Raw genomic sequence first — 26,533 nt, 5'->3', positions numbered from 1 at the left:
ATTCTTTAAAGATAGATCCTTCAATTTTGCAAGGGTATTATAATGAGCTTGATCAATTGGTTTAGGTAGACATGCATAATTACCAATAATAATATCATACAAGTTATCACCTTCAAGGATTAACAACATCTTTACTCTCCATCCAAGGAATCCTTATCCTTCAAAGTGAGGGATAGAATGTTATCCAGAAGGAAATCCGTTGATGATTATAGGATTTGAGATAGCTAGTTGAGAGAATACGTACAATATGAGATCACAGAATTTGCACACCATATATGAGATGACGACGAAAGTACAACACAAAAAGTCATAAGCAAAAGCTATGTAGTAAAAAAACATGTTTAGTTCAAAAAGCATACTCCAAAAGAAAGACACCCAAGATAGATGAAATGTGGACAAGAATAAAGCAACCTAGAATAGACAACGAAACGTGTGTGAGAATAAATCGGACCAACATAGACAAGAAATATGAACAATGATCAAAGCGTTATCGCTTTACTTTTTGGCCAAGAATAGATGATGATCAAGCTAATTTTGGCAAAAACTTAGGTGTGAGTAATTGTGACGAAACCTATGTCGTAGAAGTCTGCATGAAAATATGTTGTCCTATTTGTTTTCTTGTTTCAAGTCCAATTCACTTGAACTGACATGACTTTTGATACACAACTCCAAACTGAGCATGGATTTGCTAGCAAGAAAGCTTGTGAGTCCTAGCACACCACAAAAATTGGTTTTCTTGAGAAAGGCATTTCCTTAAGAGTTTCCCAAATAGAAACTTTTATGATGTCCAAGCAAGGTATATCTATAATTCAACATATTTGCAATCTAAATGATGATCGAGTGTACTTTTTTTATGCTTAAAATTCATAAGATAAGAAGATCCTAACATACGCAATACATCAAATTTAAGCATGAAAAGAACATGAATCAAGAATTGAAGAGATACTACATAGATATACTTTTGATTGTCTTTTTCAAGGAATTGGTTACATTCAATTGTGATAGTTCTGATACCATGTTGAGATGTAGAGAGAGAATATATGTAGAGACACGAGAGGAGAGAAGAGACTCACCATGTACACTCCCAAAGACTATTTCCTATTGATCACAATCTGCATATATATAGGTGAGACCTAGTCTAGATAGGGTGAGCTATATATAGCTCCAACATAAATATCCATACTGAACCATAAAGATAAGATATTTGTCATGGATCCTTTAGTTAGGAGATCTTTTGATTGACAATGACTATGTTGTCCATGGTAAGCCCTATTGTACCAAATCTATCATAACTTTTCATGGGTTGATCCAATCAGGTCATATTATGACTCTAAAGAAATTTCATTCTATGTACTTTCAAAGTATATGGATTGTGCTTATCTACATCTAATTTAGAGTCTAAATTGATATGAAATGGATATTTGTCTATAAAAAGACTATAGTGAAACATAGCCCATCAATCGACATAGTCTACTATAATCTTCCTTCATATGGTCTCTTGAAGATGTGGGAGTAAATTTAATATAAGCATTGATCTAAATAGAGATTTTATTTTTTAAAGTAGTGTTGTATCCTCCCAAATTAAAAGGAAAGTTTCTATCAATATCATCCATTGGGTCATCATCTAACTCAACATGTAATGGTAAGCAAGCTGTACAATTACCTTTCACAAGTAGTTATGGTTGTACAAATTGTATGAAACTCGATGCTACAAATGGATCCTCAACATAATTTGTGAAAGTCCAAGTATGGATGCCAAGATGTAGGTTAATGATGTCCCCAAATTATATGAGCCATCAATAAGATAATCTACCATGGATGGGATAAACCACTACTTATATTTAATCTTTGTGGAGATAGATAAAGATCTCAACAACAAGGAAGGTGGTAGTTAAAAATGGGACTTGTCAGTAGACTAAGACCCTGTAGGAATCTATAGATGTTCCTTTGGATATCAATGGAAAGTATTTTGAAAAAGAGCTATATAAGCTTGTTGTTTCTAAGGGTTTGTCTTAGTTTGGCATCCTTAAATATAACACAATTAATCTAGCTGAATATACACAAACCATAGATGCACCAATTTTCTGGTTATTATTGCTACGAAACCACAAAGCTAGCAACATAGTTCATGTAAAAATATAGCATATCATACCCACATTTGTGATAAGAGATTTGGAAGGAAATATAGAAAGTAAAATTGAGAAAAAGGTGCAACTTTCACAAGTGGTCAAATAACACAAATTGATACTAGGCTTTCCAATCATGGTGCTTTTGATAGCTTAGAGTAGTAAGAACTAGGAAATAAAATAATTCTTGGCAAGGATGAATCATCTCCTTTATCTACTTGAAGGTAGTATTTAGATAATGTTGTGTCTTCCAGAGTGTCTATGTTTAGTGGAACTAGGGAATTGTAGCAGCAAGAGAGGTGCCTAAAAACCCAAGAGGAAGTTTCTAGTGTTGAATGTAAAAAACTCTAGATTAGTAAGACCAAATTGTTCAAATACGTATAATATTGTTAAATCAAAGGCTTCATCCACTATGTCTTCTTTATTGTGGTTTAAGATATAAAAAAGTTGCCGCCATCTAATTGTTTAAGTAATGACAAAGAGAGGAAAGATCCTTCTATTGAAAATCATATTAATCCTTATTTGTGACATAGTCCATGAACTTGGTGTTTGAGGGTCTATCATCGCAAGGCTGTGAATAAATAAAACTAATATTTTCCAAAGACTCTACATGCAAGCTTGGAAGATTAGTACAATGGTCTTTTGCACAAGGGTCATCTTTCAAGGCCACTACTAGAAATGATGGACCTCTACCATTCATGTTTCTTGATATGCAAGAATGATACAATGGCCATATCATGTCATCTTGCTATCATTGATGATGCTTGATACTCATGAATGAGATAGTGGCCATATTCTATTGTCCTACTATCTTCACTCAAGTGCATAAAAGAATCTCTTATGTCCCTATCAACCATGATGTCCTTGACCATGTTGTTGTCCCAAGTTTTTTCTCTCCTAGCCAAGTTGCAAATTAGTGTGTAATGGAACACTACTCAAGCATGCCTTGCTTCAGGTTTGAAATGATGACTATTGCTCACTACCTTCATTGAGGATTGTAATAACATTGCTTGATCAAGCCCTAAATTTGCACTACCTAATCATGCATTGAGTTGGCTGAAACACACTAAAATAGGCATCTAAAATGCATAATGTGTGGGGTGCAACTATTTTCCATGCTCTAAGGCCTGACATCAATATGAGCTACTATTTAGAAATGTAATTAGCTACAATAATACATTCTTTTTTCATGAGATCTCTAGATGATCTTGCTCTAACTCACAAGTTTACTAGTACATCAGCTGATGTTCCAATAGTCATCTGAAGTGGGAAGAACATGCCTGAGCAACATATTATATCTAATATAATAGAGCAGAAGCCTCATATCTCTAAACTTGAGCCATTGGCACAAACAAGCCCCATCAATATTCTTGCCTTGTGCTTCCTTTGGAAGCCCCTATAGTAGCTAGAGTAGACCTTCTAAATGCTACTATAGATCAATCCAAGGAAGCCAAGCTCGTGTTGAAATTTTATCAATCAAATTCAAATGTTGTTAATCAACTTTTGCATTGTTGGTGGTGCAACAAACAATTCAAGGGACAATTATATTTCTTATAGTATTATGGACATCACTCTTGCCAAAAAACCCTTCCATCTCTATGAGTAATTGGCAATAGTTTACTATCTCTCATCTTTACTACTTTTCTCACTGGGAAGTGGGGCCCATCTTGTTTCTATTTTGGAGATATATGCTATTGATGAGCCTATTGAATTTTGAGTCTATTTTCTAGTCAAGTATGTAGTATTCGTATTTGTTAGCAATAATTCAACACAAAGCTCTCCTACTTGGGTTACTTGCTATAATGTTTTTGCTCTCATGCCATTTTGTAACAATGTTCTTGCATCTTATTGGTAAGTAAGCTAAGGCCATTGAAATAATTGCAAAGTAACCTAGCCAAAAAGGTCAAGTAACTCCATGAATTTCTTGCTAGTTGTCCCAATACATAGTCCAAATGCACTCAGCTCCCAAGTTCCTTCAAAGATGGGCCACAATGATCTAGAGGTGGAAGATACATTGTCTCAGTTTGTTCAATGAGGCATCAATTCTCATGTGCTACTGCATAAGGCCAACAAGATAGACTACTGGATAGTAGTGGTACTATTCTTCTTAGAGAAGCTTAGCCTTACAAATCCTTTTGAAGATCCATGGCTATTGATTTTGGTTCTACAATGCCTATTCAAATTTAAGTGGAGGATAAAACTCCTTAATCAATTGTTCTAAGCTCAATCCTCTCATAAAGACTCATGCTATTTCAAGATTTATGATGACATCATGATGACATGTCTTAGGTTGCTATCAGCCATAAAGATTTAGAAGCTAGTTTGGTTGCCTCCTCTATTGACATTGAGTTTATCCATTAAGATATGGTGTAGATGATCAGTCTGGTATATTTTTATAACAAGTCTTCTATACTTAAGTCAATAATGCTCTTGTAGGAACATCAAGAAGAAGATCCTCAAAGAAATGTCTCTCACAATGACTTTCCTTGCCTATTTTGGACTTTCCTTAAGCTCTCACACGTGTTTGATCCCATGGTTTTTTAGCAATACAAAAGTTTGTGCATTCAATGCAAATAGTATAGATTTGATAGAAGGCCTAGAGTATATTTCTCAAAGGAAGACTTATAGCCTTAATTTTCATTAACTAAAGCTTGATATATCCATTAGAGAGCCTTAGAAGCCATTCTTAGCACCAAATGTGGAGAATAATGTAGATGTGGACTTGCTAAAGACCCCGACCAATAGCACAAATTTCTATAAGCTGAAAAATAAAAGAATGGCATGAATCTTCAACCATATGGTGCTTAATTAGCTCCCAATCAAGCAATAGAACCAAGATAAAATGTTGATGCCTATGCATAAGCAATATAAGGCATTGAAGCCCCACATTTTGTGTATGAACCTAGTCATTTATAGATTTTAGGCCTAGTAGCTAGTGCAAAGTGTGTGATATGCTCCCACATTGTAAAGTAGATCAAAGTAATAAAAATGCTAATCTTCTTGAAGTATTCGATATGGAGAATACTCATAAAGAATTACTTTGGGTCCTTAGAGCTTGGGAGAAGGGATGGGAGTAGATTTCTCAATCATGGACTTGCAATATAGCCTACAAAATAGTGTTGAATCATCCTCTTGACCCACATGAATGTTGGGTTGATTTGCTAGAGGTATAAGGAGGAAAAAGAAAGTACTACTAAATCCATAGAAGACTCTAAGAGAGAGAAATCAAGGTTTCCAACATAGGAGAGGCTCAAAGAAGATCTTGAAGGGAAAGGAAAGAATGCTCCTTGAAAAATAAAGGCTATTTCAGTTAGCTGCTTGTCCATGTAGTCTACATGTTGGCCAAGAAACTCCAAAATTACTTTGGAAGATGGTGAAAACCTACTAAAATGATAAGAAGGCTACCATTTTTTGCAAGATCCCCTTCAAACATATTCAACTATAGTCATGTTTAACTATAGAGGTTTGTTTCCTCGGCCCCAGATAGTCTTATCACAACAACCAAAAATTGTATCTCCAATTACTTTGCACAGACTACTGTAGCGATAACATCTAACATTAAGAATAACAATATGGTTGGATTTGAACTACTACTCAGATACCAAAATAAAGAAGGAAAACCTAGCCTCTAGCCTAAGTGGCCTCTAACCAAGGAACTGAAAAGAAATTATTCTAATGAAAAGAAAAATGTTGGAAGCCATAGCGTAAACTATACTAACAATGAAAAAGTACAAGAAATTAAAAATGAAACTAACTCACCAAGTTTGATTGATAAAAATTAACAAAATACCCCTACGATAGCACTTTCTCCCTTGTTTATAGTTTTTTCCAAAGACTAGCTAGTGTAGGTTACTTACAAGGCTTTTTTCCTATTATTATAATTGTAGACATTTGCAAACCATTTATTGATTTTCCCAACATATTTATAGTAATGTGTATGCCTTATAATAGTTCCCACATAGAATTTAGCCCCTAAGAAGGTCAAACAATGGAATTTTGGTCATAGATAAATAGTAGACAAGGTGCAAGAATTCTCAAATAGTCATAGAAACTTATTGATTTTTTTAAATAATATATATCGAATATCTCTATAGCTCATTGCAAAGAGGGCATTGACATATTTGATTTGAACCACAAATCTTCCCAATTGGAGTTGTGTCCTGAAAGTTATAGCAATTTTTGTGCAACAAGGTCTTGTGGATTGCACCTAAAATGGTAGGACATAGAGGAAAAGGAAAGGTCCAAGAAGAGGCTCAAAGAGAAATTAGAGACTCCTAGCCTTCCATGAATAATGAGCCTAGATTAAATCTAGAGTACAATGGAGAGATGCAAGAAGAAGTACTGAATATAGACCCCTACAGCATGCTCACCCACACCCTATGCATGAGCTTCACCATATGGAGAGACGTAATGACATGATAGCCAACCCCGAATAGTTCACTATAGGTATATCCTGTATATCATGTGCATTCAATGCCTATTTATAAATATCCTTAATTGTGAAATTTTCCTTAATAAAACAAAACCCTTTTCTATTCAATCTATAAGTAACCCCTTTATATAGGACCCTTCTGTATGTAAAAAAAGTGTAAAAATGGTATTTTAAAAATCCCTTCTATTGAACTCACATGATACATACATATATTTATGACTGGCCTCCCCAAGTAGCCAACCACCATCAAATTCTCTCTAGAATAGATCAAGAATTTGAGCAGATGGCCCTCTCCAACTCTAGGACTCAACAAACACTAGGAAAACTCATATTAGCCACCACTCAGGTGCAAGAGAAGTTGCATGAGTCTAAGCTTGAAGCATGATGGCCTCCCTCCTTAGAGCAGGTACATGGCCCACAGTGCATTATTCGAGATAGGGGTATTCCATCTAGCACTTTTAGGGTTGGTGAGTCATTGCATAAAAATATAGTGCCACTTTTGAGCTCTTCTATTGTAGATGTACCCAATCCCCTAGAGAGGCAATAGCCCACCATTCACCCATTCACCCATTTAACCTAGGAGCCCTTCCAATAATGGTGGTCCAAATGGCAATTATCTAGCTTAACCAAATCATGGCCAACATGACTTTCATGGGCAGCATGACATCAATGGCTAGCATGGAATTCATGGACAACATGGCTTTTATGGATAGCAATGTATAAATGCACAAGATGGTTTTAATGGGCAACATGGCATGTATAGGCAACAAGGTCCTAATGATCTCCTCATAAAGTCATTCTCACCAAGTATAATGGGTAGTCACCATCTCCATCTAACTACCTCTAAGCTAGAGTTGTATTTCAATATCTACCATACCTCGATGATCAAAAGATCATTTTTGTTTCTTTTAGTTTGGAAGGATTTTTTCACACGTAATGTCATTATATAAATATATAAAATTGACAATTCATTGATTGGAGGATTTTAAAATACATAAGGCTCACGTATTTATGTCTCCAATAGAAAAATATGAGTCAGCAAGGTGGTGATACCAACTTGACCAATGGAACCTCATAGTAAGAGAGTACACAAATTGATTCACGAATTTGACCATGTATGTTGAAAGAGAGACTGATGATGCCAAGTTACACAAATACATATATGGATTAGAGCCAAGCCTCTCTACTAATGTAATTACTAAAAAATGATCCACCTTGTTTTGATGTAATAGAATTGGTTGAAAGATTTACATAAAAGTATTGTAAGAATAATGGTTTACAACAAGGTTTTATATAGCAAGGAATCTCCATAAGGCAAGGCTAATATGGTGGCATTTATAGAGAAAATGCCATGCCTACTATCCACTCCAAAATCTCCACTTAGCCCTCCTTTAATTTTAAAAGAAAACAAGGTAGTTTTGGAATAACATTTAGCCTAAGGGGAGATGGTAAGTATGTTGAAAACAGACCAAGAAATGCCTCAACTTTGGCTAGTCAAAGTAGCCAAAAATTTATTCCACCATATGTAAAAGGGTTTATATTTTTAAGTGTGGGGATAAGGACATAGTGGATCATGCTTTTAAATACCCTTACAAAATAGCCAAGGTCAAGGTTCATAGCATCTGTGTCATTAAAGATTGTAAAAATGAGAATGTCAAGATCCCAAATTCTTTGAATGCTATAAATGCCATGGCACATGCTTAAAATGATGAGTATGAAGAGGATTTAGAGCAAGAACTATTTTATGACCTATTTGAAGGTGGCCGGTTCGCGTTTGACCTCGATGGATGCTATACCATTTAATTGTCTTTGCTACACCCTCTCCTGCTTCCACTTCCATTTGCTCCATCCCTACGGATGCATGGAGAAGCTCTAGGAACCCTAACACACTATGCATTCAAGGAAAAATCAATTGAAAGAATGTATTTATTCTAGTGTATTCATTCTAGTGGACAATGGTAGCACTCATAGTTTTGTTTTGTCCATAAATCAACCATTGATAGGGTAAAATGCTTTTCCATAGAGTTATAGCATCCCCTAAAAGTGCAAGTGGCTAACGACGATGATGAGATCATTGCACAAATATGCTCTAAGATACCCACATGCTTAGTTGTGAATTATGTGGCATATGTTGATTTAATTATACTAGACTTTGGGCCCTATTGATGTTGTCTTAGGTTGTTACTAGCTAAAATACTTGGGAAAAATTGGTATGGAATTCTCTCAACTATTTATGGAGTCTGTCATGGAGGGGCTGCTCATACATTTAGAGGGAGTGCAAGATAATATAGATTTTAGCTTAGCTTAACAAAAAAACTCAAAAAATATTTTAAGAAATGCTCACAAATATTTTTCTTATACTTGAATAAGGAGATCACAGATTAATCCTCAAAAGTGGTCAAGAATTCAGCATTGAAAACCTTGCAAGAAGAGTATAAGGATTTGTTTTAGATGCTTGCAACCCTCCTAAGAGGTAGGTAGGTGGATCATCGTGTTGATTTAGAGCCTCATTCAAAGCCAATGAACAAGCTACTTTATAGACTCTCAAAGCATGAGTCTAAAGAAGTTGCAAAGTAGGTCAACGAGTTGCTTGAGATGGGATTTATTGAGCCAAGTTCTCTTTCTTATGTATGCCTAGTCTTTTTAGTCAAGAAGAAATGTGGATCTTTTAGAATGTGCATTGACTATAGAGACCTAAACAAAATTATGGCCAAGAGTTGGTACCCCATTCCTATGACTAATGACTTGCTTGATAAGCTCAAAGGGCCAAGGCACTATCATAAGATATGCATGAGAGATTATGAAGAGGTTAAATGGCATTTAGGACTCATTGTGACCTTTACCATTTCTTGTAGATGCCATTTGTTTTAACAAATTGCCCTGCCACATTCCAGAGCCTTATGAATAGAATCTTATTCCCCTTCCTTTTCAAGTTTTTACTCATATTTTTTATGACAATCTCATTTACAGGCATCATTAAAATAGCACTTGGAAGATGTAAGAAGGATGTTTGATGTATTCAGAGAACATAGGTTATTTGTTAAAGAAAGTAAGTGTGTATTCATACATATATTAGTGGAGTATATTGTGAGCAAAAATGGAATAGTGGCTGACCCCAAAAAGGTGCAATGTGTAAAGTGTGTCATCTAACAAAAAGCTAGGAAAGTGATGATACACAATGTATAAACAGCTGAATATAATTGACATATTAATGACAAAATCACTGACGTCAAAAACGAGAGCTTTCAGCTTCAAGAAAAGCTTAAGCCTTAACTATGAAAAGCTACGGCTTTTTGGCGTATCGACAGAAAACAAGCTTAAAAGGACTGTGACCCACCTATAATAAAGGGGAGGAGAGTGGAAGAAGAGGGTAAGGATGACAAAAAGCCGAAGTGGATGGTGAGCTCAGAAAGTGAAGGGAACAATACTTCTTCTTTTCTTTTCTTGTAGTTGTACTGCTGAGAGGGTGGTAAGCGACAAAGATGCTGATGAAGATGAAGCCGATGAGAGAGGAGGTGATTGTCAACAACAAACAACATGGCAATCTGAAGTTCAAGCTTCGGCATTGAGTCCTCAGCTCTAATTTGCTGCAAGGGACTCATTGCTTCTCTCAACTCTCATAGCTCGGAAGCAACAGAAGAGAAGGAAGGAATTGAACGAAGACTGAAGGTGACGAGCTCGGACGATGGGAGGAGGAGAGTGGAAGACGAAGACCTTAACGAGATTGTCGATAAGCCCCACCACAAAGCCAAAGCTCCTGCTACTGATGAGAAGAAGGCTATAGCAACCCCGCTCATCAAGACAAGCGACGCCATTACATTTAGAGCATGCTTCGCCAAGGGGGCTGTCGTGTCCTCGCCACCTCCATCCATGAGGTCATGTTGGCCAATATCTCGACGAGCACATAACCCTCAGCCTCTTCGACTCCATGGGCTTCTCCTGCCATCACTACTTCAAGGACCAAGCCTCTCAGTCGTGCTTCTCTTCCATTGCGGCTAACTCTATTGATGGTGTTGTCTACTTTTTCCTCTGACGACAGATAGCGACACAGACAAGAGGACCTCATTAAATCTGACAAGAGACTGAAGCAAGTGGACAAAGCATCAAGTACACAAGAAAAGGCTCTTCAAGAGAAGTATATTTCAGAAGCAGAACATGCTAAAGATAGAATTTGTATTACCATAAAGGTATAAAATTCATCACCATATGCTGAAGGGAGTGTATTTCAATGTACCTCTTACCTATTGCGAGAAATTTCATCTCATGGGATTGATCTTGTTCAACGACAAAGTAAGCTTTCACTGAAACTATATATGTTTTGATATTCTTGTACTCATATTCATGCAAAAGCATGAGAAAGCTTAAGAAGAATCCAAAGCACATAATGCAAACATGTGTGCCTCTATTAGTCTTATTGATTCCTCTTGTGAAAAGATTTTGATGTCTTTCGGATTCTATGTGTTTATCTTGAGTTGAACACTCTTCATCATCCTTGCGCGAACCCCCTGTGTGAATTCCGTGTAATATTTGGTGAACCCGAGGTGAAAGTGTCGCTTCTAATTGTCAAGATGGGAGACTTTTCAAATACTCCACCTACTTCATCATCGAGTGCTTCTTCCTTTTCGACTGATGAGATGAAGAATTTATTGCAAACTCTATCTTTGGCTATTATGATGCAGAATTAGCAGATGCAGTTATCTATGCAGCAACAACAGCAATTACATCAACAACAATTGGATCAACAACGAATTACATCAAGAACAAGAGCATACACATGGAGCAACCAAAGCGATCGAGGCCGTGGTAAGTGAACGCAAATTATTTGATGTCCGAAATGTTTCAGCTTATCTTAAAACATTTGAAAGCTAGATGCGCTTCTTTGGAGTTCCTACCAATTTGAGCAATTATTTCTTACGGCTTGTCACACCTGCTTTGCATGTTAGAGTGATTGATTTATTTGTGCAAGATTCAAATTGGAATTGCTTCAAGAAGGTGCTCAAAGATGAATATTTCTTGGAGGATTATGGTATTACTACACGGAAAACGTTCAGAGAGTGGGTCTATTAGCCCAACAAATGACTTGTTGCTTTCGAGTTATTGCGGAGTTTGAAGAACGTTACAACCAATTGGATACACTTGAACAAAGAGCCCTAAACTCAAAAAAAGTGGAGTTATTCTTATAGGCTATTGATCTTGCACTTTAGGACGAGTTGGGAGAGCTTCTTGAAGACCGTATGCAGCCTATGGGATTGAAGACGGATTGGCAAGGTGCTGTTGATGCAGTCTTCACATTAACGAAGAGGCAAAGATAGAAGGCTCACCTACAAAACGGCATGCAAACTCCCCTAACGATGTCTTCTCCTACCTCCACTTCTCCTACTGCTCCTTCCACTTCCTCTCCTACTTCACATCCCATGTCTATGCCTATTCCTGCGGTAGTTGTCAGGCCATATGCCAAACCAATTGTCAAAGATATGGTGGAAGAAATTTCAAAGAACTTGAAGGATCTTCAAATTAAGATGGCCAGAAGAGATAAAAAACTGCTTATCCTAACTCCAACTACTGTCCCATCCTCTTCTACTCCTATGAAATTTTCCAGAAGTGATCGAGTCCGCCATTGTATATGGTGTGATAGTTCATACCATGAGCGCAAAGACTATCAATGCTTTGACCAGGCAAAAAGACTGAAGTTGGTGGTGTGGAAGGACAGGATGATATGTTTCAGAGACATAGAGCAACCACTCAAAATGAATTTTGGCAAAGGAGGTATGAAGAAATTATTAGAGGAAACTCTCTTACATTCTTCTTATGTGAAGCAAGAGGCAGCGAGAGAAGCTTCTGCCTATGGTCTTCAATTGGAGAAATTACCGAAAGATAAGTCTCCTTTATGTTCCTATGCACTGCATGTGGAAAGGAAAGGTAAAGCTTCTTCATCTGAACTTTCATTCATAGGAGATGCAATTAGAAAAGGAATCGGATGGAATGATCGCGTAGATGTTTTCCCTATCTATGCTTATATTGCAAAGTCTCAAGGATTTGAAGCACTTGTTGAAGAAAAGTGCAAAAGAGATAATGATCAACCTGAAGGATCAAAGAAGGCAACTAGGAGGAGTGAACCAGTTCTTCAGCCTTCTTCTTCAGGATCGGAGTAGAGTATGGCTGACATGCAAAAGCCAAAAGTACAAGAAGACCAAAAGGCCCCAAAGTTAAAGGATTCGAAGCCGAAGAAGCAACCTGGATTCAAGCTGCTATCCGACATCGAGACTTCCACAGACTTGAAAAAAGTACTTGAGGATCGAATTCTTAAAAGCAAAATTGAATTTACAGTTGGAGAAGTTTTGGGTTTTTCCAAGAGAGAGTTCCATGATGTTATCATTGACATCATTAAAAAAAAGTGCCAAATTATTGAAGAACCAACACAAGAAGACATGATCCATCGAGAGGCTTTATCTGTTTTGCTGAGGCTATTCTCTATGGATTACAGATTGAGGAGGCTAATTCTGAAGAAGAGATCATCGAGGAATCTACAGATGGAGCTCTATGCATGCAATCCATGAAGTCTCTTCATCCTTTACTTCAGCCTGTGCAATATGATGAGAGTGAAGATGCGCCTGGATTGGTGCCTTATAGCCATGATTCTCAAAGCCGCTAGGCTCGTGCGACTACAGAAACACATGGCTAGTTGATGTTGATCATGGTTGGTGCATGCATGCGGCCAATAACACTGCAGGAGATTTATATACTGCTTGTCCAAATCTAAGGATTTCTATTGGAGATGTGGGTGAGTCTTATCATTTCTTTGTACAAATCCTATTATTTTGGGGCAGCCATTTATTGCTAAGTCTCAGATGGAGATTAAGGTTTTGGATGATGGGTATGCCTATGCACGGATCCGAAGCAAGGATGGGAAGAGAGCTATTCAGTTCGTGGCTGTTTGTATTAATCATCAGCAGAATAAAGATTCTCTGAGGGATTCCCCTCTTCCAGCAGGAGAACCGGATTTTTGCTAGGTAACACTGTCTTACGAGACGATGGTGGTACGAGTTAGGGAAATCTCTTGCCTCCTAGCAATGGTAGTTTTTCCTCATGTATTTATGGTGTGTCCACTGAAAGTACTTTGTGTTTTCAGCATATTTCTGATATGCCTAGAGCTGTCAGGTAATATGTAAAAAGAAAAGAAAAAGAATTAATGATTGCAAGTGTTTTGTAGAAAGAAGACCGAATAGATGGTCTCTATGATGGCCTTTCATACTCAGATACCATGGAAGAACTTTTGGTTTTGCTAAATGCTAACAATCAAGAGATGTCATATGTCTTACAGGTTCATTCTCTGGCGATGTATTGTGAGATTGTTGGTTTCATGCTTCAAAAGAATTTGGGTGCTGAGGATTCTTAGCAAAAAGAATTCCTTGTTGACATATTTCAGCAAAAATATTTGGGTATTGTTGTTTATACACACCAAAATTTGTGTTTACCAAGGTATTTTCAACAAAGAATGAAATCTGCAGGTTGTAGCAATGAAGCCAAAGTTTAGACAAAATATAAGACAGTTGACAAGAAGCTTCAACTAGTTGCAAGAGAGCTACCTTTGGACAGTGATGAGAAGATTAGAAGAGCTGCTATGCAACCTCCTTTGCGAGATCCTATAGGTATTAGTGGATATAAGTTTTCAGTTGAGACATTGAAAGAGATGAAGATTGGGACCAAAGATTTTATTCTTCCTGAAGAGATGAGATGTTTTGAAGAGATTTTATGCAACCTCCTTTGCGAGATCCTGCAAGTATTGGTGGATATAAGTTTTCAGCTGAGACATTGAAAGAGATGAAGATTGGGACCGAAGATTTTATTCTTCCTGAAGAGGTAAGATGTTTTGAAGAGATGATATGCAGACATGAAAGAGATTTTGCTTTCTTTCCACATGAGATTGGATGCGTTGATCCTAGGGTTGTGACGGCTATGGTTGTTTTTACTATTCCGCATGTCCCTTGGAATCTATGGCCTATTCCTGTGCCCAGGGCTCACTTTTCCAAACTGGTAGAGCTCTTGAATGAGCAGATCAGGATGGGAATTCTAGAGCCATCTTCAGCTCCATATTCCAACAGGTGGTTTACATTTCCTAAAAATAATGGGACACTCAGATTCATATAGGATGTGTATCTTCGCCCATTAGTCAATGAGCTTAAGATTTTATGGGAGGAGGGGGTCACGATGTAAGATATAAGCAAGTGCGATAGTCAACGGTCCGCCAATATTCGAGCCATTCTCATGTTGACCATGCATGACTTTTTAGGATTCGGGGAGTGCTTAGGTAAGTAGGCTTCCGTTCTCGTTGGTAATATCTATCATAGCTCGTTCAAGTTTGTATTCACTTGATAGAAGTGTTGGGATATGTCTGGTTACCTCAGGTTATCATGCTTGTCCATTGTGAGGGCCACAGTTAGACTCCTGAAGGTCAGAAACCATGAAGAAGATGGTATATCAAGGACACACTGCTTTCTTGCCGGAGGGTCATGGATTGAGGGAAGGTTTTCTTGGATGACCTCCAGCATGAATGAACGCCCAAAGCTGGTACGAGCAAAAAATGGTCCACACAGAGTCACATCCAAACGAAATGCGATGATTCTCAATTTTCTACGAGTTGTCATATTGGACCCATTTACAGATCAACCACTTGTTGGATCCCATGCATATTTTCAAGAATGCGGGCATCTTACTATGGGACTACATCACATGAAAGAGAGACATTACAGGGGCACGAATGGATTTGAAGGAGGTAGGCAAGATGGAGGCGCTTTGGCCGTAGTCGAGTGCTGATGGTCGCTTGCAACTACCTCGCACTCCTTAGGTTTTGTCCACTAAAGAAGAGCGCCTTGTGAAGCAAATGATCAATTCTATCAGCACTCCGACGGGTATGATGCATTCTCTCAGGTTTGCATTTTCTAAATACAACCAATTATCAGGACTAAAATCCCACGATTGGCATAAGATATGTCAGGTTTGTACTATGAATGGATTGTAAGTGACCTACGCATTTTTCTATTTGGAGTGTAGTCATTACTCGTAATTCTTCTTCATTTGTCGCAGTTTGTACTACCGATTGCAATCACAGGATGCCTTACTCCAGAAATATGCGGGGCGATTTACAGGTTGTCAAATTTAGTGCAATGGATCTCATGGAAGGAGATCAAGACATCCTCTATTGAATCTGCAAGGTGAGGAGTAGTGGAGACGGTCTGTCTCTTTGAGAAGTACCTACCCACCAGCATGCTCACGATACAAACCCACCTTCTGGTGCATCTTGTAGATGAAGTGGAGATTGTTGGACTTGTCAATACGTGATGGATGTTCTTCTTGGAGCGCTTCATGTAAACCCTGAAAGGCTTTGTGCAATAATGAGCTTGGCCAGAAGGTAGCATGGTTGAAGGTTGGTTGGTGTCTGAGGTGTTAGTGCATATTTCACAGTGGCTACCAACGGTGGATTTAGACAACAATATGCTATGGTCGCTAAAGAACAATGATAAATTGACCGGAGATATGGTGGTTGGAAATGGGGTGGAAAGAAGAATAGATGCTGCAATGGAGGAGAAAGCGAATCGTTTTTGTATGTTACATGATGACTTCATGGAGACATGACTCACTAGGTACGAGCAAGCCAGGAAAGACTAGAAAGAAGCGTGATCTGAATTTCGATGTAGTACACGCCATCAACCGATTCAATATCCTGAGGGCATAGAGGAGATGTCACGATTTATGTCAACGCGATGGTTGCATGGAGCATTGACCGTAGCATCTCGCGAAGGGACGAAGGTCTCAATTGAGGAGTGGGAACTCTCGAGGGGATGTAGTCCAAAGGTGACGACGTGTTTAGGGTTTGTCCTATCTAGATTTTATATGCGACAACTAATTGACTGTTTCAGTGTACAGTACAAAATATACAATGCGGCGTGGTCGCACGGATGGCATTTCCGCGTGGAGCGTATCGACAAAATGCGCTCCCCACAATAAATTGTGGTATCATGGCAAAGTTCGAGCAAGAGAGCCGATGACGAGTAACGGATCCAAACACCATTATAGATTAGATGGAGTATTTTGGAAACTTACAAAGTATTATCATAGTAGATTACCATAGCTTCTCCATGATCCTATTCGATGTACAGTGGTTCAAAGTGGTACTTGAAGGAGTTGGGGCAACAATTCGACGAGGTCCATCTAGATTTCTCAAAATAGATTCCGAAAAAAGATGGACGAATTTGTGCGACACGTTTGTATTGCCGGCCCATTGTGAATAGGTGCATGAACTCATGTTTTTTAAAATTTTATTACGATATGGTAAATGTTACAAAAGTTAAATCTCTCTTGTACATGATTTTGAATAGGTAATTTTCTATCCAATCCCCCGATAACCTAGATAGTGGTATGTTGTACCTTCAGCTCCCCGAAGTGCGAGAGTATATGATCAAAGCAATGTTCCTAGCATAGATGAGGACAATATGCAAATAGAGAAGTCGATATTGCAAGGGGTGTAGACCGTCGAAAGCTTGGAGCATATAGAGGAGCCAGAATTGGGTAACAATGATGCAAATATAGGAGTCCAAGAATTCTTTGAAAATGAGGTCGACTCATCCTTTTGTGGTAACCTGTCTATCGACCTTCCAATGTATGCGAAGTTTTGTCAGGAGATTGACATGGGACCATAGGGTACTTCATACTTGTAGCATCCACCTACTCAATTCATTGACGAATCACTTATTAGGGTACACAAAATATGTATTTTAAGTAATATCATTTTTTGAAAATTTATATTACCATGCTTTGCTTGATTTATATTGATTATGCTAACATCAATTTTTGTATGTGCAGGTGACCTTTGTGGATATTTGGATCCACACGATAAGTCGAGGGATGAGCGATGAGGAGCTACAAGAGATCTTCACACGTATGTCTCCAAATCAGATGGCTTGATTCAAAGATATGGCGGACCAAGAGCTCTCTCTCGAACACCATGAGACTGTTCTATTAGATCTACTTCGGTGCGCTCTGATGCTTCAATTTCCAATAGATGAGGTCGACACTCCAAACTTGAGGTGGATGGAGGGAGTGGTTCTGGGGGATGCTTCAGAGAGGTGGATGCAGTGAGCCTCAACTCAGGATACAGGTGCTACTCCTCATTCTCGTGCAGGTTCGAGAGAGCATGGCTCAAGTGGTTGTTATGGAGGTACCGATACAGTGTCTTCGTCTCGTCGTTCTGCTAGAGTTGCGTCACCTATGGGATTTGTTACACATGTGGGGATGTCTACTCTAGTCACTCTAGCTTTTACTTAGCAGTCCGCAGGTGGCATCCCTATGGGTGTCACTTTGAGAGAAACTACCCTCATAGGTACACCAAATGTACACATGGGTCTCCTAGATATGCCCAGGAGCATGGTCACAGGTGGGAGAGGACACATCTTAGGTATACCCCAGAGGGGTATGGATATCTTATAGATGATAGGACATGAGCCATCATCATGAATGATGAGGGGGGGAGGGTGATGGCTCGTATGAGAGAGTTGTGCCAATAAGTTTTTCGGCATAATATCTTAGATCATTGGAAGAACATACTGGAGGGGAGCAAGGACTATATAGTAACATCCTTGCATGAGGAGTTTCTGGTACCCACCACAACAGATAGATTTTCCACATGTTGGATGATGGAGTACATGCGTGTGTACATGTTACATAGACGATTGGATGCACACAAGGCACTTAAGAGTGGGGCCTCAAAGCCCAAGTGGCTAGATGCAAATGACTGACACTAACTTAGGGAGAAGGCTACAGATTCTCCAGGACGTTGGAGACAGTAGCACGAGGCAACGAGGGCATGATTGGAGGCAAGAGTAGTCCATCATCTTGGAAGTGGCAGCCACATGACTCATCTGGAGGACTTTATAAGTTTTTCTTTTGTTCTACTTGCTTTTTTTTTTTTGCAATATCCCTTGTACTAACAATCCTGTTTCTAACAGTTGTATTTTGTTTTCTTTACAGCACTCTATTACAAATCGCGATTCCACCGGACTAGAGACTCGATATGCAAAGAGACACGGTCTCACTGCATTGATCGATCGATTGTATGGATGCGACGGCCCAATAAGTCACTCATCTTTCTTGTCCATAGTTACTAATTTTAATTAAAATTCATTATTGTATGGTGGACTGATGTGTAGTTGTTTCTTTTTTTGTGCAGAGTCCGTTCGATGCTCCTTTGTGGTGGGATGAGGTTTCGAATGGTGAGGATCTATAGCTCACCCTTGGATCCGTGGAGCATACATCCAAGCTACCCTGCCACCAAATTTATTTATTTTTCCATGTAACTGTCGCTATTAGCATCGCAAATTTATTGCACATGTCGCTATTAGCGTCGTAGTTAGCATTGAAAATCATCGCTGTATGCATCGCGCGTTGCATATGCAACGCTAATAGCGATGATAATAGTGATTGTTCTATGGTGTCGCTAATACCGATATTTTTTGCAACAACCGGGGAAAAAAATTTTATGAACATTTTCGTCGTTTTGAACGTCGATATGGGGCATGTATCTTGTAGTGACTCTTTAATGGAGCAACTATACTTGTTAACCTTTCTTACAGTCCTTGATTAGCCATTTGTCCAATAGAAGTCAAATTCTTAGTAATGGTAGGCACACATAAGACATCCCCAATTTTATTTTCAATCCCATCTTTAGTAACTAGTGGAACACTATCAATATCTATGATCTTATACAAGGTATCATCTCCCATTATAGCAACATACTCCTCACTTTGCATTTTTTCATTTCTATCAATTCATGTTGCATGATGTGTGATATGATTTGTAGCTCTTGAATCAAAAAACCAGTCACATCATCAAATCACTAGGTAGGTGCATCATATTTCCAAGTACATGCTCCATGGCAAAGAGATGACCTCTAGTTAATCCACCTCCAGAACCATAGCTAGTATCACTATATCCACGTGCATAGTGCCCAAACTCACTTCCGTCATTCTACTTATGATAGCATTCTCTCTCAAAATGATCAAATTGTCCTCCACAGTAATGACATGTACAATCACTCTGTTCACTAGAATGTCATCTATCTCTAGAGAGGGATCTCTCCCTAGCTCTAGGCATAAAGTCACCATGTCCAAAAGAACCATGATCATGTGCAAAGCTATCTCCATGACCATATGAAGCTCCTCTAGCTCTTGATGGGCTACCACATCCTTTCTAATGATAGAATACATTGTCTCCACGAGAATGCCTTCCACTGTTGGATGCATTAAGACCTCATTTGATTTCTTTAGTAAGCAATAAGGCAATCAAATCCTCAAAATTGGGCATTGAACCTCCTTTATGAGAGCGGATTTTAAAGTTGGAATTCAAGTACGAAAGGACCCCGAGGGTCATAACAAATGCATTTTTGGTGAAAAATGAAACATTTATGAATTAAGAAACTGGAGTTTTCCTAGATGCATTTTGATGCCAAGAATCCAATGCAAGTGTCCATTCGTCATTAAAGTCCATTTGAACCCCCAGTTAATGGCCATAAGCTTTAGAGTTATAAAGTAGCTACTAGATTCAAGAGCCGGAAAGCATGTGAGGGAGGCCAAGGTGATAGATTTTGATGCCAGAAAGTCGTCCATTCAATTGGATTGCAATTTTGAGGCTGTTTGCCCCTCCAACCCAGTCAAAACCACTTATGTGCAAGTGTAAGCATGGAAAAATGGAACTAGATAAGTTGTAGGCTATTAAGTAATCATAGTTAAGAGGCCAAACTCCACAAAATGCTCACGAGATGGGGGGGGGGGGTGCGTTTTTTTTCTGTGTCTCCTTCTCCTCGTAAATAAATCACTTTTTGCACCTGTTGAGATCATCCTCACTCTCTTGGGCCTAAGTTCCACAAAAATTTTTAGCTCTCCATTGCTCCAATTATTTTCCATCAATTGCTTAGACTATGTAAAGAATGATATAGTAATCAGCAAGATCAAAATTCAGTCTTTCTCTCTCTTATTTCTCACTCCTCTTTATTCCTTGTTCATATGGTTGTTTATGAGAGAGAGGGAGAGAGAAAGGGCTAGTTTGATGAATCAGTGATGGTTCGAAAGCATAATGATATGTAGATTGGGTAATCTGGATATGTCACTAACTAGGGAATAGTGTCAACAGCTCCATTTACTTGAAATATAAGATGTATGTGTGTAAATTTTCGAGTACTAAGTGATCTTTATTTAATGTTTATGATGAATCCTTAGCGCATATGATAGAAAAATAGTTGCAAATGATTGAAATATGTTTACTGATGTCTTCAATTCTAAAATTTCATTCATTTTCTTTTTCGTATATAAAAAATAATAAAACTGCAAAACTTGAAACACAGGATTTAATGAAAAATAGGATTGTTTTTGGACTTTGGGGATCAAATGATATTTGTATGGCATAAAAATGAATATATTGATGGATCACACTTCACATAAGCCATTCAAATTAAAAACTCAAAAAATAATAATTTATGTTGAAATAAATAGAAAATTTCATGAAAAACGGTCAAATAAAGGAATTACTAGAAAATTAGGAGAATATTTTTGAATATGTAATGAAGGCAAAGAATGAGGGTTTTCCTTACTTTTCCTTTATTTACATGTTGTATTTTAGGACTTGTTTCTATGAAAAATTATCAAGAAATCTTCCTACATTTGTGCAAGCAATCTAAACATAAATGATAGGAGGTATGGGGCTGAAGTGGATAGATGTTTGATTAAGTTGCTGATGTCTTTGCATATCTTAGCATATGGGATGCGGTTTGCATAAGTTTTAAGAGGTTCAGTAGCACATTGGCTAGTTTTAGTTAAGTTGTTTAAGCACGGAGTGTGATACACTTTGCATGTGTAATTTAAATATGGTATCACAAGATAAAGTCTTGGATGCATCGCAATTACACGTCTTGGTTATGACTAACATTCAGAGTATAAGATTTCCCTTTGCTATAAGGTAATTCAATATCTTGGGAAAATGGATTAAGTAAAGAATATAAGTCTCCTAGATAATTACATTTATATTATAAGAGGACTCTTTTATGTTCGTATTCTATATGTAAGATGGCGCATCTTCTTAGGCCCAATCCCTAGGGTCGTACCAGCTATATGTGGCATAATGGTCAAGTGCTAGATGGTGGGGGTGGACGCCAAGGTGGACATCAAGCTGTAGTAACAACATTACTATACCCATGCTGACTCAACAGTAAAGCATGAGTGGCAGATACTCGTCAAGATGGTGGTGAGCATGTTGCCAAAGACAATGACTAGCGTGCCGATTGGACCTAGGGCATTTGATAAGTCTCCTCCAATTGCACCAGGCCATGATGGATGACCTACTCATCTTGTTCCTCCAAGGCAACAAACTTCCCATGTGGACAACATGCACACATCATGGTGAACTTTTTGCAGAGTAGGCAAAGGATTAGGGGCCTTGAGGAGGCGGTCCTAGGAGCATAGGTCCCACATCCAGTCCATGAGCATACCCTCATGACATCGGAGGAAGGAGTCTAATGGGAGGAGTCCAAGAGCTTGTAGGATGGATCACATAACATTAAGTAAAAGGTTTAGTCTTTGTGCTCTGGCCGACGATATCAATAGGCTTCATGGCTTTAGCATTCATTCATCTAATTTAATAAGCTCGAATCTCTCTGAGCTGCAATAGCTGCATAATGCTTGATGAATCTGCAATAAAATGAGGATAGACTAAGAAACCCTCTAAGCAAAGTGTTGGCCAATCTTTAACACATTACACCTTCTTGGGGTCAACTTGGATCCTTTTTCACTAACAATATGTCCCAAGTACTTTACTTCAATCTGCATGAAAGAGCATTTATTGTCCTTAGGAAAGAGTTTGTGATGTCTTAATACATCAAAAACCTTCTCCATATGTGATAAATGGTCCTGAAGGGTCTTATTGTAAATCAAAATGTCATCAAAGAAGACCAACACAAACTAAAAGAGGAAAGGCTACAAGATCTTATTCATCAAACTCTAGAAGGTAGCTAGAGAATTAGTAAGCCCAAATGGCATTATTAGAAAGTGGTAGAGCCCTCGATCAGTCCTAAAGGCTGTCTTGATTTCATCACCCTCTAGTATACAGATCTGATGATACCCTCACGTCAAGTCAATCTTCTAAAAGAATCTAGCACCCTTGAGCTTGTCAAACAAATCATCAATTCTAGATATTAGATACATGTTCTTCATTGTGATCTTGTTGAGATCCCTATAGTCAATATGCATCGTGAAAGATCTAGTCTCATAGAATTTGCTCTCGTGTCATGGGTATGTTCTGAAAGTCACATCTCATAGAAGATCTTTTAAGTGGTGGTGCTACTCGCGCGAGCCAACAAAGCGGAAGAGGCGAGGATGCTATTCCGAATTAAAATCTCATGGCGATCCGGGGAGGTATCGCAATGACTTCTTCCTAATCACTCGACTCCTGAAGCGAGCGTGTACAGACTCCACCCCACACAGGAAAGAGGAGCAAACTGTGCATGTCGAGCTCAAGGAGAAGAGCGCGGAGGCTGAAGTCCAACGATCGAAGTCCTCTTGCACTGCTCGTCCACATGACGTTGCTGGACCTGACATTGTGGTGCGGTAACGGCCTATCTAGCTCTTCATGCGCCAGATAATGCACTGTCGACGCCATATTGACTCTCGCGATGTCGTACCGCGTGCTCTACTTCAGCATGTCCAGCGTATTCTTAGCAGCGACAACGGCTTCGGCTTCTGCCGGCTAGTCCTATGATAGCAAGGTCCGTCGGTGCTATCACAGGACTGGCTTCTCCTTATGTCACGAAATAGATAGATGTAATCCAACACCCTTTGTCAACTTGAAAATCCATTATACTCAACCCATTTGGTGCTATAACTTCACTATGACGTACCTCCATTTTGAAAAAGCTTACAATATGAAGGTTTTCTATGAGAGTTATTGCAATGCTTTATCATGGAGCACAAACTTTGTTAACATGATGAATGTGTGGAAGGCACATGGGTTAAATAGAGCAATTGATTGTATTTGTGAAGTAAGATTAATACTTTTCCAACCTTTTAAGATAACAAAAATGTATTTGTAGATTTTGTTTCCTATCAATGGCATATATAGGCAATAGATGACTAAGAGACACACCACAATGCAATGTGCCCTTTGAATTTGATATAAAGAGCAATCATAATAATTTTATTTCTAGCAAGACTATGCTACACTAGTGGATAGATATTTAGGGTAGTTTCTATGGTATAGTAAAATATCTCCAAACAAATCAATGGAATGGCTTTAGCTTTGATCATCTACTCATACAACCCCGTTTTGTCCATTATGGCATTGCTCACTTTTGTCACTTCCCATCTATTTTGTTATTGTGTTACCCAATAATAATTAGTCTTGAAATTGTCTTATCTTTATAGAGGACCCTAAATTTATTCTTTAACTTTTTCACTCATCCATGTTTAATGTTGAGTAGGTTCTAGGTTCACTATTATGTCCACAAGCTTCACACTACCAAAGGATAGATACAACCTTTAGAAGTTCGATCTTGAGTGAAGGTTGGTAATTACTTTTAATATTATATCATTTACATTGATAATTTCATAGTAGAAAAGAATAGAAAAGTAAAGTAAAGTAAAAACCCTTCTCAAACGCATACAAGAGAATGGAAGCTTCTCCCATAATTATAAAGAATTGAAGAGACTTGTGTGAGCTTTTTTCCATGGTATGGTTGTGTGCTTGTATTTACTTCGTGCTTTTACAAAGTTTGCAATGTGATTGTTGTGTTTAAATATTAAAATATCCTTTTTTTTAGTTTTATTTTTTTGCAAATCGATATGTGCCAACAAGACGCTACAACTCGTGAGAAGGAAATGTCCTCAAATTTTTCTTTAGCTTAGTTGGATTGTAAGTGCTCGTCGATGTGCATATTTTTCAAACATAGAGAAATACTAGGTGCTTCGCACCGGGGCGGGCACGATTTTTGCGGGGGGGAGGGGGGCGGGTGCTGGGACGCGTGGTACCCGCCCTCGCGTTCTCTTTGTTTTTTGTGGGGGAGGTGGGGGACTACCACGTGGCACCCGCCCCCCACCTTTCCTTAACTAATAGTATAGATGGGCTTATGCTGAACAACGTAATTGTGTGTTGATCCCTTCACTCACTAGGATGAATAACGTGTGCCACCAACGATCAATCCTGGGGTGGACATAATTTATCATGTGAGCTTTAGTAAGCGGGAAAAAGAAATTTGGGTGGATACGTTCCATGCTAGACGAGCTTGAATAAGTCGGAAAAAGAATTTTGGACGAATACGTGTCTATCATAGATCTTGTAAGGCTTTCATTTTAACTAGGCGCTCCGTGCCTAGACGGGCACGATTTTCCACGTTCTCTTTGTTTTTGCGGGGGAGGTGAGGGCTGCCAAGTGGCACCCACCCCCCACCTTTCCTTAACTGATAGTATAGATGACTAAACACAAGGGAGATAGGTGAGACGAAGTACTTGTGAATGCTGATATGATTATTACAAAATCCTGCATGCCACTAACAGAAAGCCTCGTGAATATACAATTGATGGATGTTGTCGGACAAGAAAATGCGACTCACTTCTCCCATCAAACATTTCATGAGCTAAACTTCATTGCAAGTGTCTTGGTAGTTTATGCCGCAAACGATCTAGAGTTCCGTGTGTAAAGACCCTGGTTCACTGTCGCCGGAGGCGGGCGCTGCAGACAGGGTGGGGAGGTAGAGGTCGAGGTCGATCTGGAACGTCTGGGAGAAGCTGGAGATGTCGACTGGGATGATGGAGGCAGTGCCCTGCGCCATGAAGAAGCTGCCGCTGCCGCCCAGCACGGCAGCCGGGATGGGGGGCACGCTGGGGTTGCCCTGCAGCAGCCCCTGCACGGAGAGGGTGCCGGCGAAGGGGAACAGGTCCGACTCGTCGAAGGAGAGGGTGAAGAGGCTGTGGTAGGTGAGGCCGTCGAAGGTGACGCAGGTGAAGGTGCCCATGAGGGCGCCTACCACGTCCTCGGAGGAGGAGGAGGCGGAGAGAGTGAGCGGGTCGTTGGCGCAGAAGACGAGGCCGAAGGGCGCTGTGGTGGTGCTGAACTCGGCGTTGCCGGGCACCCCTGACACGATCACGAACTCGGTCGAGTTGATCACGTTGTGGAAGTAGACCGTGGTCTGATAGCGCAGCCCACCAAGTGCGGGCTCGATCGGCACGTATCGCTGATCCTTCTTGCTTGTTGAGGTGCTCCCGGCAGCCGCCTCCGCAGCCGCCGTGCTGCCCGGCTCCGGCGCCCACGCCGCCACCAGCAGCAGCAGCAGCCCCAGCACCATTATCGTAGACACATAAGAAGAGAGCGGCCTGGCGCTGCATCCCATCATCATCATCATCATCCTGATATAATTATTTCCTGAAGAAAACATTCACAGCTTTGGACGTCGTCGATGCTTAATCCTACCCTTGACGTCCCTCCACTGTGACAGTAGACACACACTCACACACACACACTCTCTCTCTCTCTGCCTGCTTGCTTACACCCGACGTGCAGGATCTCCTTTATTCTCCATATCTGCTGATGTCCTCGGTCAAAGCACGCCTTCTACCTAATCAGCATTAGTCGTCGCCCTCCCGTACGTTTTCAAAGAAATGTTTTGAATCCTGGATCCTCCTCCTCCCCTTTCAGCAGAAACGCATGCCTCAAGGCCCAGCCGACTCTAATCATTCACGTTTTGTGACTAAAGGTCTTCAACACTACAATAAAATATCGTCCAAACCAAAGGCTTCCACACGTCAAAAAGATGCTTGAAAAGGCAAGTTGGCAAGTCAAGCTCTTCTCCAATTGTTGACGAGCCAAGTCCCAAAAGTCCAGCGCATTTTTCCAACTATTATCATTTTCTTAGTTAATCAATCCCCTCATTTCACAATGAGACACA

General features: G+C 39.4%; 2 protein-coding genes across 11 annotated transcripts; one reads left to right on the top strand and one right to left on the bottom strand.

Annotated features, from left to right (window-relative positions):
* The first annotated feature begins 9,946 nt into the window (after nt 1–9,946).
* Nucleotides 9,947–19,121, top strand: LOC148019141 (uncharacterized). Of its 10 annotated transcripts, none has more exons than XM_087660666.1 (4): nt 14,178–14,418; nt 17,419–17,494; nt 18,583–18,688; nt 18,782–19,121. In XM_087660666.1, exons 1-4 carry the CDS (start codon nt 14,311–14,313, stop codon nt 18,906–18,908), a joined length of 417 nt encoding a protein of 138 aa, XP_087516792.1. In that variant the 5' UTR covers nt 14,178–14,310; the 3' UTR covers nt 18,909–19,121. The 10 variants fall into 10 exon arrangements, 2 of the variants coding, with proteins under 2 accessions (XP_087516792.1, XP_087516793.1); XM_087660667.1 differs by having other exon boundaries at nt 18,583–18,665; nt 18,782–18,887; XR_015687534.1 differs by having other exon boundaries at nt 14,192–17,312; nt 17,419–17,773; nt 18,583–18,665; nt 18,782–18,887.
* Nucleotides 19,122–25,086: 5,965 nt separating this feature from the next.
* LOC148019140 (pterocarpan synthase 1-like) lies at nt 25,087–26,262 on the bottom strand. Its single transcript, XM_087660770.1, has one exon. It carries the CDS (start codon nt 26,021–26,023, stop codon nt 25,271–25,273), a length of 753 nt encoding a protein of 250 aa, XP_087516896.1. The 5' UTR covers nt 26,024–26,262; the 3' UTR covers nt 25,087–25,270.
* Nucleotides 26,263–26,533: the final 271 nt, after the last annotated feature.

This window comes from Lygodium microphyllum, chromosome 20 (assembly GCF_053477565.2).
Source record: "Lygodium microphyllum isolate KBCC chromosome 20, Lygodium_microphyllum_v1.1.10, whole genome shotgun sequence".
In the NCBI taxonomy this organism is placed as follows: Eukaryota; Viridiplantae; Streptophyta; class Polypodiopsida; order Schizaeales; family Lygodiaceae; genus Lygodium; species Lygodium microphyllum.
This window is presented reverse-complemented; position numbering and strand designations above follow the sequence as displayed.